Source organism: Pholcus phalangioides, unplaced genomic scaffold, assembly GCF_987345545.1.
Source record: "Pholcus phalangioides strain wild (caught in Gottingen) unplaced genomic scaffold, Ppha-v1.0 ptg000003l_1, whole genome shotgun sequence".
Classification (NCBI taxonomy): Eukaryota; Metazoa; Arthropoda; class Arachnida; order Araneae; family Pholcidae; genus Pholcus; species Pholcus phalangioides.
Genome location: NW_028301596.1, coordinates 57647226 through 57662514, shown reverse-complemented (window position 1 = coordinate 57662514; position 15289 = coordinate 57647226). Strand labels below are relative to the sequence as shown.

Sequence of the window (15289 nt, the reverse complement as noted above, 5' to 3'; positions counted from 1 at the left end):
GCCCGACAACAAGTCGCTGCCAAATCCATAACTGATGATCCAGGAAAAAAAAATCCTCGAAATGAAAAACATAACAAAAACCAACAAACATGATAATAATGAAACTATCACTTTCTAGATTAAATATCAAAACAACATCATAAGGTATGTCTCTTTTAATGCAATGGCCCCTCCTGATAAGAAAAATATTCTCTATAATAAAAAAATAAAAACCCAGATCCTTTTAAATAAAGTCTTTTCTGTTGTGTATGTTCTCTGTATTGAAAAATAAAAACCCTGACTTCTCTTTTAAATAATAAACTGATCAGGGCATAAAAGTCTCTCTGGGTTCGAAATATGCTGGATTAAAACTCCGGGTATAATGACGAGTATGTAAAAAATTTATCTAGTAAGAACGATTTGGTCTCAACATGAATGGCAAGTGGGAGAAAAAAATATGCACAAAGAGGAATTTTTAGCCAGTCAAATTTGTGTTGCCAGAACGGGGCAGCAGAGGGGTCTTGCTGTCCCCTCTTCACATCAAGCTCGTTCCTATAAAACAGTATGTCAAAGCCATGAATCCATCTGGAGAAGGGTTCAAAAAATAAAAACATGAATTAAAGGTACAGCCTGAGAGGGAATGATATCCAAGATGAAATAATCCAACACTATAACATTTCAAAAGACAAGGGTGAGCAAAGAAAACTGTTTGAAAACTCTGCAGAACTAGTGCCACCTGCACACAAGTTTTTATATTGAACATTTTAGTAATCGAAGGAGGAAACGGCAGCCCTGCACCATAATGTCTGCCTTACCGACTTACTGTGAGCCGTTGAAAAAGAAAGTTGCCAAGGAAATCTGTGGATTATACTATAGTTGGTCCCCAATGTTTTGAAATTCAAATAAGAGCCTCAGAAATAAATACTTTTTGTAGATGACTCAAAAAAGTAGTCTAAAGAGAGAGCTCGTCTCCACGTTGGGAAGGTAATGCCTTCTGTTCCGATTGCCTATGTGAATATGACTGAAGAGTTGTACGATATTTTGATAAATATGCTCAAATTAGTGAAATAAAATAAGCACAAATGGAAAATATGCAGTGATTTGAAAGTAGTTTCCATTATATTAGGTATGCAACAAGACTGCACCAAAATGTGGATGTTTTCTGCATGAGTGGGATAGCTGCGACAGAGAAATTCCCATTACAAAAAAATATTTGGCCTTAACGTGAATGGAAAGTGACATAAAAAAATATACTCAATAAGAAATTGGTAGCCTAATGTAAAAATTGGTTTATGTACCTTTCAAAAAAATTTCCTTGTCTTTTGATTGCGAAAATAAAGAAAAGATTGTTTGTGGGTCCCCAAATTAAAGAAAGACATCTTTTAAACACTATCTGGCACCAAGAGAGAAAAGTGTGTGGATATGTTTCAAGAATGCAACATCTAAACTTTCTAGGAAAGAAAAGAGCTAACATCTATGAAGAATTTTTTCAACAGCTGATAAATACATGCAAGAATTTAGGATGCAACACGTCCCCCTAAAAGTGCATTTCCTAGATTCATATCTGCATTATTGTCCCGAGAACTGCAGCGATGTTTTCTACGATCATGGTGAAAGGTTTCATAAAGACATAATGACCATAGAAAAGCTGTATGAAGAGAAATAGATACCTGCAATGCTTGCTGGCAGAAGAAAAAGTGATCACTAGAAAAAAATAAGCCTTTTAAATTAGTGGAAGAAAATATGAGTTTGTTGATGTTTCGTATCAGTAAATAGGGTTTTTTTGTAAAATATATGATATAATTCAAGGCCTGTATTTACTTTTCTTTATTCTGTTTGGAATGTTTCAGTACAATTTTGAACGTGACTGGACTAGTGATTATTACATATTTTACCTATATAGATACACAGCGTGGAAAAAAAGGAAAAAATTCCAAAAGTGCCTGTAACTTGCCTGATGCAGAGAAACAAATTAAAGATTTCAATTCAAGAGGCAGATTTTTCCATAAGAATAACTACTGTTATCCCTAGAAAAATTATTTTCATTTTTATTTGTAGAACAGTAAGGATATTGCTTAACATAGCAATTTTAATCTTCAAAGCTTACAATTTTTTTTTACTCTGTCCAAATGTGGAACTTTATTGTTAAGTATGTGAATTATTTCTCATCATAAGAAAGAAAACACTGTGCAACCATGTGGTTTGTATATTGGTGTTATGTTCTTGTGACCATACTGTAATTCAAGTAACTTTTATTGTATTGCAGCACTGGTTATTCCAACAAGGCAATGAGAAAGTACAAGTCTAATTTGAGTAATTTGAAAAAACAACAAGAGCAGTTGGAATCTTGGTGTTCTACAGTCTCTGGTGATTTAGCTTGTGGTGGTTTCAGTAGCTCGTTAGCTGAAGTGAAGCAGGCACATGTACGAGATACCAGTGATGAAGGGTTATCGTATCCACGTGTAAGATTTGATTTTGTTTGATTAGCAATTAAATGTATATAAAGAGCATAAAAAAGGATTTCTGGTTTTGATACCATGAAAAAAGATTTTGATATCATGTCTTGGGTAAAAAACAAAACATTTGTAGATAGATTAAACTAATGAAATAAAATGTGTCGCTGAACCCTATCTCTGATGTATCATCATGAATTTTTTAGCTGTAATATGTAATTTAATTTATACTTCATCTGCTCATCCTCATAGTTTTCTAGTCTTTGATTCATCATCACAAATGAAACTTACTTACTCTCTTCTCAAAGGACACGAATCTTTATTGCAAGATAATCAGTTTACTAAAAAAATTGACTACCAAATTTATGTAGTCATGATTAACTCAAGTGCTAAATTTCCAAAAAATAGAAATGAACATTTTCATGGTGAAACAATTTCCAATTTTTCCAGCCATCAAATCCTATTTTTCTTCCTGAAATGTCTCTTTATTTATTCAGCCTAACAACATGGAGAAACCAGATATTGATTCGTCTCTGGCTTTAAAAATGGATCAGGCAATACACGATGCATGGATGGAGGGAACTGATGACAGCTTTGCAGAGCTTTTGCATATGTTCCTGAGCGAGAACATTCCAGGTGAGGTTTTCTTGGTGATAATTATCTTTACTTTGTTACAATCTCACTTGATTTCATGTGTTAATTTATAATACAAATGTCATCTGTGTTTTCTTTAAGTGTTATTATGTTAAAAATATACATTTATTGATAGTTTGCTAACAATGTTGAAATTAATTCATTATTTGGATGAAACAACTGTTTCTCTGTATATCATTATTCTCTGGATTATGCAAAAATTCTTTCTTTTCCTGAATTAAACTGATATACAGTCAGACCAACTTCAAAAATGATGCGTTTGATGAACAAAATAGAAAACATTTTACATGCATGATATGTATTTTTCGGCAATATAAGCATTCTTTAAAAAACTTTAATTGTTTAAAATATTATATTTTAGTAAAGATGAAAAATTTAAATAATGATTACCGTATATATTCGTGTATAAGCCGAGTTTTTTTGTGGAAAAATTCGTTCCTCAGGGGGGGGGGGGGGTCGGCTTATACACGGGTCAGTTTTGACGAGAAAATATCGCCCCCCGCAATCAGTAGTCATTTTTGTAACTATAGATGGCGCTAATGATTAGCAGCGATAGATTGTGTTGCAAATCATCAGAGTGATTTTTGTAGCTATACATGGCGGTTGTGTTAGTAGTGTTAGTACTTTCCAGGTTAAATCCATGTGGTAATTTTTTTCCTGGGCAGTACAAGTCGTGATCATCCACAGAAAAATCATTGATCTAGTGTTGTATCAGTAAGTATCAACGATCAAAAATGTAGTAAGCAGAAATATTTCCATATGATGCGTCTTTCAAACTGAAAGTTATCAAATTCTCTGAAGAAAACAATAACTGTGCTGCAGCTCGGACATATAACGTCAATGAGAAACAAGTGAGAGAATGGCGGAAAATGAAAGAGAAAGTTTCAGCCATGGGAAAGACAAAAAAGACTCTTCGAGGAAAAGTATCGGTGTTCCCTGAACTTGAGAAAAAATTGAATGAATGGGTGCTACACCTCAGACTGAAAGGTACAATCGTGGCAAGGACAGCCATTCATCCGAAAGCATCGAAACTAGCTGAGAGTGTTAAATTCAAAGACACAAATCCTGAAAAGTTCTATGCATCCCCAGGTTGGTGCTTTAGTTTCATGAACCGTTTCGACTTGTGCTTACGCCAGCAAACAAAGATCGCACAAAAACTCTCAGAAAAATTGGAAAGCAGAATTGAATCTTTCCAGAAGTTCATAATTGAACTGCGAAAAAGACATGGATTTGAACTGTCACCAATCGGTAATATGGACGAAACTCCAGTTACTTTCGATTTTTCAAGCAATAGAACTGTTGATGAACTCGGGGAAAAAACCATCTTTGTTAGAACAACTGGGCACGAAAAAAACATGATTTACGGTCGTGCTATTGTGCATGGCCGATGGAAAGAAATTGCCTCCAGTTGTGATTTTCAAAAGGAAAAAAATTCCTTCGAACATGAAGTTCCCACCAAGAAAGATCGTGAAAGCCCAGGAAAAGGGCTGGATGGATGAAGAGGGCATTCTACTATGGATCCAGGAAATATGGAACAAAAGGCCCGGAGCAGTGTTCGAGAAACTGGCATTATTGGTATGGGATACGTTCAAACCCCACAGAAGTGATAATGTCAAAGCCGAGGTAAAGAAATCGAAAATATTATTGGCTTTTATACCAGGTGGGCTAACATCGATTGTGAAGCCTTTAGATGTGAGCATCAACAAGCCTCTCAACGACTGAGAAATTTCTGGATCGAATGGATGAGTCCCGATGATAAAGCAACTACAAAAAGGTGGTGCCTGGAAGAAACCTGACATTGGCCTAGTGTGCCAATCGGTACACAAGGCGTGGAATTCTGTTTCCACCGAAATTACCATCCGATCCTTCAAAAAGTGTTGCATCAGTAATGCGATGGACGGAACTGAAGATGATATCCTCTGAAAGTGACAATGGCGATGCCAGCCCAGATGAAGATAAAAACGAAGATGCCGCACCCACTATGATGATATGATCGATTATGATGAGCTTGGAGACTCAGAAGAAATGGATTAAAAAGTTTGAATCTTTTTCTATTGTAAATTTCCGGAAGCTATTCATTTTGCATAAAAATATAAGAATTTGTTTCCCTAAAATGCACAGATTTTTTGGGGTTGGCTTATATACACGGGTTTTCAATTTATTGCGGTTTTGGTGGTCCTGAAGTGGGGGTGTCGGCTTATATACGAGTCGGCTTATACACGAGTATATACGGTAATTCATGTAATTGATTATTGATATTTTTATGAACTTTGAACATTTTGCATTCAAATCATTTTTGCTGAATAGACATGCAAAATGTAATAATTCCTTTTCTTTTAGTAAGAGTACAGACATTGAAAAAAATTTTTATCAGTTTTTTTGAACCATTCAAAGAGGGAATATCAAACTTTGAGTAATCCCAAATTCTTCTTGTTACCTCGCTTTCTTTTTCCATTTTTGGCTGAATGAATGCCAGAACTTTGTCACTGGACTTATCCTGTTGCCGAGATCTCTTCCAGCCCAGTTTTGTGGCAGAGTCTGGAACACTTTATTTTGTATCAGAAAAAAACATACAAAATTTTTACAACATATTTTCCCTGGACAATTGGGCACTTTCGCGATTAACAAATTTTGTGGTGATTACAGACGAGATGGGATTGGGAGTTGGAGAAAAGTTTCTGGGTTTCGTTAAGACGGATGAATGTATGCATATTAGGATGGAGGCATATTTTAAAAGCAATTGGAGGGAGGGCTTTGTGCCATCTCATCTGTTATCTTACACTTGTCATATTATATACACAGGATACAAAAAAAAAAAAGAATCTTATTGTGAAATATAAAATATATCACTTTACACCTTATTGGTGAGCAGATGGGTATGATAACTTGCAGATTAGAAGCCAGCATAAGTTTTATTGGGTTGAGTTCACTTAATCCTGTGGATTTAATGAAAATATACAAAATAGAAATATTGTGTGGGGGAATATATACAATTAGGGATCATCCGCACCATCTCGCTTAGCACCTTATTCGGTGAGCAACATGAATACGACAATATGAGTACTCACGTGTATTGTGGACATGAAATGCATGAAGAACTTAAATAGAGGAAAGAGAAATACACATATACATTTATATACATATATACAAATGTATGTATAACTTCCAGGTCGAGTCATCTCACTCTAAACCTATTTTGGTGAGCAACATGGGATTAGTTTAAATGGGGGAATTGTCTGGAGAGAACCTTAGCTAAGGATCAGCTTCTGCCTTGTTGTTTTGGTTCTCTCATTCTGGCTGGTTATATTGATATTTTAAAAAAAAATTAATATATACAAAATAAAAACTACATGTAATGGGGTTATGAAACCATTCATGTCCTCTGCCCAATCCTGCCATGGACCCTCGCTACAATACACCCGCTACAATACAAGTGGAGGACACTTGTGGTTATCACATTTACATCATTGTTATGGGAATGTCATAAAAATTCTTGTTCGGGTCCCATTAGTACATGCTATATCTTGTACATGTAATAGTTATGTATTAGTAGTGGCAGTCATGTGGATATGATTTTTATTGTTGTTTTTATCTATTTCTGTTTTTTCTCCTTACCCACCATACCGCAGGCACATTTGTCTGTTCGGCAGTGTTTCCATTCGTGTAGATATATAGGGAATGGGCCGTGTCCTGTTATGAAGATAGTCACCTCCCTATTCCAGTTTAGTGTGTTATATGTAACTCGAGGGACAATTTAGTGCAGTTTCCTAGCTGTTGTCCCTTGGTCCCAAATTTGCTGCCATTTCTGGAGGGTTGCTTGTTTAAGTTGTCACTTCAAGAGCAATAGTGGGAAAGGGTTGTCAATTTTATTGCCACAGTTGATTCAGCCTTGGTTAGAGAGTCAGCTCTCTCATTTCTAAGATTACCTACATGGGCCTTGGCCATTTTTGGCTGTAAACCTACTGTATAGCTGTAAATTTTGGAGCGATAAGTAACATTTTGCACCTGGGCATTCTTAAAGTTAATTTGCACACTAGGAAACCACCACAACCAATGCTTGAATCTAGCTTGAGAATGGCAAATGTGCAAATAAAGGTGATTCAGAGGTTAGAATCTTGGGCATAAATAACTTTCTTCCCGTGAGGTTTTCTGCAAACAAAATAAGATTTAATGGAAAAAAATACGAAAGGAGAAACAAAATTAGGATTTTACAATACTCAAAACAGCTCTACTAGAATGTCTTCCAAGGAAAGAAACGATACATTATCAGCTGCCGAACAGTAACTTTATTGATAAGAAGATTAGATAAAATTAAAAAGAAATTCATGGCATTTCTATTTTTGAAAATCAGTGGAAATTCATTATAAGCGTGCTTAGTTAAAATCAGTGTTCCTTATAAGCAATATAAAATTAATGGGGCATAGAAAAACTTCATTATATATCAAAATTTGTAATATCCATGTTCATTATAAACGAGTCCGACTGTATATTGTTGAGCCTCTATAAGCAAAAAAAAGATGAGAACAAATCACATGAGTGGATAATTTCCTGTGTTTTCAGTTTCCATACATTAACTCTTTAATGCTCAGATATTTCTTCTTAAAGCAGACTTGTCCAAGTTTTGATTATTTTCTTTCTTCTCACCCTCCTGTGGAACTTAGACCTGTTTTTCTGACAGACCAGACACGACCCATGCTCTGTCCCTCCCGAGATATAAGCCTTTTACCCGTGTGGGTTGAGTCGTACTGAGACCTGTCTTTCTGGTTCCCACCTCTGACGAGAGCTTTCATCATCTGCTCCACCTCTCACAAAAACCTTAAAAACATACATGTACTCCATATCTGGACCTCGTTTTTGGCTGTTAAAGAGTTAATGATTATTAAGTTATTAAGAGTTAATGATTATTAAGTTATTAAGAGTTAATGATTATCAACAAGCTAATTAAGTATCTGCAAAACTATACATTTTCATCAAATGCTACTGACCCCTGTAACTTCTCCAATGAATTCATATCCAAACTTCAAACAATTGTTTAAAACCATACTAGAAACGTCAACCACATAAGAAAGATATAAAATCAAACAGAAACCTTGAATCTCACTCAAACTAAAACATCTTATAAAAATAAAACAAAACCTATACAAAAAATCCTGAAAATACCCCTTTGATGTTTCTATAAATATAGCTTATAAAAATGTTGCTCGTATGGTCAAGTCCCAAATTAGAATTGATAAAAATAATTATTACTCCGAAGAATTTTCGAAATTTAATACATCTAAAAAACGCTGGAAGTTATTGGATGAAATAATATTCAAAGATAATAATCAAAATTCATTACCAATAAACTGTGATAACACCCTCACCCAAAATTTTAATGCCCACTTCGTTAACATTTCACCACTCAATATTAATATAAATGATTATAAACACTATATCAGTTACACATAGTCAACTCAATATACCTCACTCCAACTTTTCCGGAAGAAATTTCAAAAATTATTAAGACTTTACTTGCTACTGGGTCTTCCTCAAATACGTTGAACTCGAAAGTTCTAAAAATACTTCCTAATAACATCTTAAACGTACTCTCCAACTTAATAAATAATTGTATTACAAATGGCGAATTTCCTGAATTACTAAAATTAGTAGTTGTAACCCAGATTCCTAAAAATGGTGATCCGAATGATCTCAACAACTTCAGACCAATTTCAGTTTTGTCATCACTTTCAAATGTTTTTGAAATTATCATTAAGAATAGAATGTTTTCTTTCCTCTCGCATGTAATTTTTTTTTCTATTAATCAATATGGTTTTCTTCCAAACAGAAACACATAGACTGCCCTTTTAACATTGACGAAGTATATTGTTGAAAAAATTGATACATCCAAAAAGACTATTGCCATTTTCCTGGACATAAAAAAAACATTTGAGAATGTCGATCATTGTACCTTACTCAATAAATTACATATTTTCTGTATCAGAGGTAATGCACATAAATTAATTGTTTCTTATCTTAGTCATAGATCTCAAATAGTTAAAGTTGGATATAATCTTAGTAATCCATTAGAAACAATCAAAGGCGTACCTCGGCTCGGTTCTGGGACCATTATTATTTAATATAATCATAAATGACCCTTGTAACATTAAATTAACTGGTAAAATCATCACATTTGCAGATGATACAGTATTGCTTTATTCAACTGATGATGACCATTCACTAGCAAGTTTGATAAACACAGATTTATTGATAATTTGTAATTGGTTTATCAGTAATGACTTACAAATAAATGTAACAACAACTAAGTTTATGTACTTCTCTTCTATGGCTAATATAAACTTCAACCATAATCTAATATTCCACAATAATAATTGCCAAAATATTTCAACCTGTAACTTCCAGAGTCTCGAACAGGTTTCCACGATTAAATACCTAGGTATTCATATTGATCATAACCTCAGATGGAAAGCTTATGTAAAATATCTGCAGGGTAAACTTTGCTATGTAATGTACAAACTATATTACCTAAAACCATATATAGATCACTCGTTCATGTTAACACTTTATTACTCATTATTTCATTCCATTCTATTATATGGTTTGGCTATTTGGGGTGGTGACTTCGTTTAAAATCTTACACCAATAATGAAACTCCAAAAAAGAGCAATAAGACTCATCACAAGTGACTATTTGACTCCTTCAAAACAACTTTTCACAGTCTTGTAATCCTTCCCCTACATCAGCTTTATTTCTACAAATCTACTATAATTATTTTTAAACAACAATTTGCTTTACCTTTGAATAGTTCCTGTTTCTCAAATAGATTGAACAATATATACTCTTTACCACTTATCCACAAAACTCTTCTGAAGAAACATTTTACTTACCTCATCCCAAAATTTTGCAACTCTTTACCACCTGATATCCTTAATATTACTAACTTATTACCTTTCAAAAGACACATGAAGCAATATCTTTTCAATCAGTGACATTGAGAGTTTCTTTTGATTTGCCTTATGCTCCTGAATCAATTAAATTGTTAATCTATTTGATCTTGCGCATTGCAACATTATATTGATTTTAGTCATTTGTACTTATCTGAAAATCATGCAATGTGTAATTTGCACTCCTTACTGTTGCCAAAAATACTACAAATTATGCGAAAGTTTTGTTTTGATATTTGATTTTTTTTTTTTTTTGAAACCCCTTCCCCATTTTTGTAAAACTGTGTGTGTGTTTTTCTAATATTTAATTTTTCCGTTTTAGTTTGGTGATGTTGTTTACTAATAAGCAACTGTTTTCCTTATTATTCATTATAAACTTGCAATGTATCATCCAGTATGGGTCTCTAGACTCCTTTGCTGATTTTTTTGTTTCATCTTGTATTTATGGAAAAAATCAAAACAAACAGTAAGTTAAGTGATTAGGTTAAGCTTAACTGAGTGCTTATTCTTGGTCTAAAATCTTCAAACACAATGTGAATAATACTCTTTAAGTGGGTATTATTAAAGTTTTCTATACACCTTGTGCACTCGTTTATAAAAAAATATGTAAAAAAGTGTGTTTATGGTAGAGATCTCTATTTTTAAATTTCCATATGGTCATATTCACATAATTTCATAGTTGGTTGCACTGCTAACATTTAGCAAAGAGATTTTACTTTATTTCACATGATTGGATCAACGGATACTTTTTGTCCCAATGTGCATTCAGTATCTACTTGAGAGTGTATATTATATTCTGTTGATAAAATTAAAAAGGAAAAATTTTGAAGTTCAGATTAAATGTTTTTGTCATTTTCATTCTTTTCACGTTTCTTTTGCTTTTTCTTTTGAGCAGTGAATTATCAGCACAGTGAAACTGGTGTTACTGCACTCATGGTCTCAGCTGGTCGTGGCAATTTAAATGCACTTGAACAATTGTTGGATCTTGGTGCAAGCCTGCAGATACGATCATCCAATGACTGGACAGCGATTGATTTTGCTATAAATTTCCAACAAAAAGAGGTAGAAGAAATACTTCAAGGCCATTAGTAAGTAAGGCAGGATATTTCATGCTGTAAAAATAATATTGTAGTGTTTCATTCATTAATGTTTCTTGAAAACATGTTGAGTTTAGTTTTAGTGTCTTTAAATTTTTTTAATTCTGTAAACTGTTTTTATTTTATTTGAATGAGGCATCATTTCTTTTTTTTTTTACCTAAATATTTCATAAAACAATTACAGTATTATATTAGAACCTTGATTATCCATATGCAGATTAAGCATGTCACAAAAATTTCATGTTCAGCTCTTCCGTGTCCGTGTTGTTGGGTTTTTTTTTGTACTGGTTTGTAAAATTTTATGAATTTGAAAACAAACATTTCCATTTCATAGAACTGGCTTTCTTCATTCTTTTACAGAACCTCCCCACCCCCATTCTCAGTTCCAAACATGGGAGTCAACACGTTGAAACAGCAGCCCCATTCCATAGATACACATAAGAATTAGACATTGTCCTTGGGCTATCAGCAATTGAAGATTTATAGTCAATTACATGAAGTGCCAGAAAGTTAGTCAAAATATATCACTTTTTTGCAACTGAAACATAAGACAAAAGAATCCTTTTTTTTTGTGTCATTCTCGTAATACATTTTATAACTGTGCAGAATGGCTGACAGGAAAAGGATAACAGTAGTTTTTTGGTGATCTGTGATTGCCTTCCCAACATTAGCCTGGATAATCAAATTTCTACATTTATACTATCAATGAAACCCAGTACATTAGTAGTGTGGCTATCCTTCAATAAGCGTGATTTTTTAAATTTTTTATTAGATTTTTCCGCGTGGATAATATAAATATATACAGTGGATAGTCATTTTGAACAGGTAAAATGCATACTTTTTTTCCAATTTTGCTATTTTAAATATTTATTATTTTTCTCCCGGAAGTTTTATTGTGTTTTTCAATTATCTGTGTTCACCTTCCTCACCATTAGCCTGGGTAATCGATATTCTACTGTACAAGCATATCAGGAAATTAATCATTTCTCTCCCGCCTACACTGATTTTCAAATTTCCATTGTACAATGGTTAACATGTGTTTCAATACAAATTTGACTGTGTGCTGACCTCTATTCTGATCTTTTTGAACTATCTATGTGTATGGTTATGACGTTTGCGTGCTTTTCCAGCAATTTCCTAATGGTTTGCCATAAGATCAGCCAGGGCAAAATACTTTTTATGAAGTTATATTCAAAATGTTCCAGGGATATGATTTTGGATTAGCATATTCTTGCTACATGCACAGTCGAAATTCAGTGCTGAAATTTTCTGCATTTAGCACACTATTTAAATTTCTGTAGAGAAATGATAAATTATCTGTCATTTTGTTAAATTCCTATTTATCACGTTTTATTTAAAACTGTATTATTTATTTTTCAGCTCTGATCTCTTATGTACGAGCACTGCCACTAACAATAGCAACCATGAAAGTTCCATTGATCATTGGTCTGAAGATTCTGCTGCTGAGATATCAGAAGAAGATAAGCTTCTACTTGATGCATACCAATATGGAAGTGATGACGAAAAAATTGACTACGATCTGATAGTCAGTTTAGTCAAGTACATTTGCTATCATCAGCAAGATGGTGAGCTTTTTTTTAATGGTGAAATTTCTATAAAAAAATTTCAACCTATTTTATTTTATTACTTTCTATTTTTTTATTATTCTGGTGCTTTATGATTATTTTTTTATTATTCTACATCAAGATATTGAAATAATATTGTTTTAGACAGATTTGTTTTATAAAGGTGCGTATCAAAGCATGAATTTCTAATGAAAGAGACAGTAAAGCACTAATTATCGAACAGACTATATTTGATTCCATTCAAGACAGATTTCCATCTCACACAGGCCTTACTATGATATAGGCTAATTAAAAAATCTAGCTTATTGCAATATGCCAGATTTTTCAATTTGCCTATGACAACTTTCTTTGACAATGCCTATGACAACTCTATTAACTTCTTTCTTTTGTTTTTGTTAGCTCAAAATAGATTTGAAAATGGATTTTAATCTTCTGCAGAATATTTTTCTGTATGTTGAATTTTTATAAATTGAATTTTCAATGATTGAAATTATATTAATTTCTGCAAGCTCTTCAAGCTATCAAAAATTACTATAGATATTTTTAATATAAGGAGGTTATTATTTATGTAAAAGGTTATAACTCTTCTGCATATTTTTCACTCTTGTTACTGGTGCGTGTGTTATGTATTGAATACTGTGTTTTAACCTCATTTTTAACCTCTTTTAGGATCAATACTGATTTTCCTACCGGGATACGATGATATTGTGTCGTTAAGAGATAAATTTATGAATGAGGAAAGAAGCTTCGTGGAATATAACAGGTTAGTGTAGTGCATTCTGAAATTATTATTCCTTTTAAATAAATTTATGTATATTTATGAAGTTTTTATTAGAAAAATTATTTTTATATTATTTATTACACAGAATTATTTTTTATACATGTATGCAAGATTTATATTGAAATGTTTTTTCTCATTGAATGTTTCTCCAGATCTGATTCATAACTTTTTTTTAATGAATTGGTTTTAGGATTGCTGTGTATACGCTCCACTCACAAATGCAGAATTCTGATCAGAGGAAAGTATTCAAACAAGTTGCCCAAGGAGTCAAAAAGCTAGTGAGTATATTGAAAATCATCAATATGTATTTTCAAAAATAAATAAATAACATGATCCTCACGTATTCCCAAGGGATCAGCATGATCCGTCCAGGGAATTTGTTTGTGTTAGTAAACATCCATGCCCAAACCGGGATTCGAACCCAGACCTGCACAGTGAGAAGCTAGTTCCCTAACCACTCGACTGCCAGGCGACAAGTGGTTAGGGAACTAACTTTGTTCATGAATATACAATGTTCTTTCTCATTGTATATTCATGTTCAGTTTTGTGCCCATTGGTCATCAGCAGAGGCAGATTTAACGGCAGGCACACTGAGCACCCCGAAAAACCCAAACTTCACACTTTTTCTAATTTAAGGGGCCCATTATTTTCTTTTTCACCTGGGGCCTCGACACTGACTTTAATTTACCATTGGTCATCAGCATGTTTAAGTAAAACCTTCTTTAACTATCATAATGTAATAAATTACGGCTCAGATTTTTATGACCTAAAGATAAAACATCATTGCTAATTGGTTAAAAAATCAGAAATTTGGGTTTTTTTCACCTATCAGCAAGAATGTTTCATCTTGAGATCATAAAAATCTGAGTCCTAGTAATAATAATTTGTAACTCGTTCAGTATATATACTCTTTAAGGAAGAAATATTCTATCTGCTTCTATAGCGTAGTGGTAATGCACTCATACAGAATGCTAGAGTATGTGGATTTGAGTCCCTATAGAGGCAGAGGTGAATTTTTTTCCCCAAAAATCATCTGTACATAACAAATTTCCGCATATCTTGTAATACATATATTTCTGCGAAAGTCAGAAGTCTGATCAATCTGCTACGTAGGCAGCCACTTTGCACATTTGCCAGACTTCAAACACAGATCACTTTATGAAAAGCTTAACATTGGGCATCCTATCTATATTTATTTCATAGTCATTCGAATTATTGCCCAATAGGTAATATTTTAACCATTAGGCTTGGAGGAAACTTCCAATCAGAAAAAAAAGTTGGGTTTTTTTTTCTTCTGATGAAAAACTTTTCAAAACTTAAGTAAAAAAATTATTTCTTGGAATCACAAAATTTAAATTCGCACATGATCCTCTCTGGTCTTATTTAGTACAACGATTTTCATACATTGATATGTTGAAAAAATAAATTGGCATTGATTGAGTTATGAAACATTGAATTTTGGGATTTTTGGGCATATACCTTAGGAGCAAATGCATCATTTCAGTCAAGTTTTAAGTGTCTGATGAAAACTTAAATCTAATAAACATATAATAAATATGATTTTATTGAGATTTTATTCAATGACAACATAGGGAGTTATTATAGTGCTCCTGATAAATTAAATTATGTGAAAGCAGTTGTTATGGAAATTATGTTTTTGTACAATCTCCCCCCCCCCCTCCCCCAATCACCACCATTTCTCATCAAAAATGGTGCTTCAACTTCAGCAATAACCTAGTCAGTTTTTGTTATACAAATACAAGGCTGCAACAGGCGAAATTCCCAACGAAGTTGCTGA

At 33.2% G+C, this 15289-nt stretch overlaps 1 protein-coding gene across 1 annotated transcript in view; it reads left to right on the top strand.

Annotated features, from left to right (window-relative positions):
* Positions 1-15289, top strand: part of LOC149089004 (3'-5' RNA helicase YTHDC2-like) — an 88957-nt gene that overhangs the window by 19202 nt on the left and 54466 nt on the right. Inside the window, exons 10-15 of the mRNA XM_089251251.1 lie at positions 2246-2441; positions 2930-3068; positions 10923-11115; positions 12505-12710; positions 13380-13473; positions 13682-13769. Of these exons, the coding sequence (XP_089107377.1) occupies positions 2246-2441; positions 2930-3068; positions 10923-11115; positions 12505-12710; positions 13380-13473; positions 13682-13769 (916 nt within the window). The remainder of the gene's footprint in view (positions 1-2245; positions 2442-2929; positions 3069-10922; positions 11116-12504; positions 12711-13379; positions 13474-13681; positions 13770-15289) is intronic.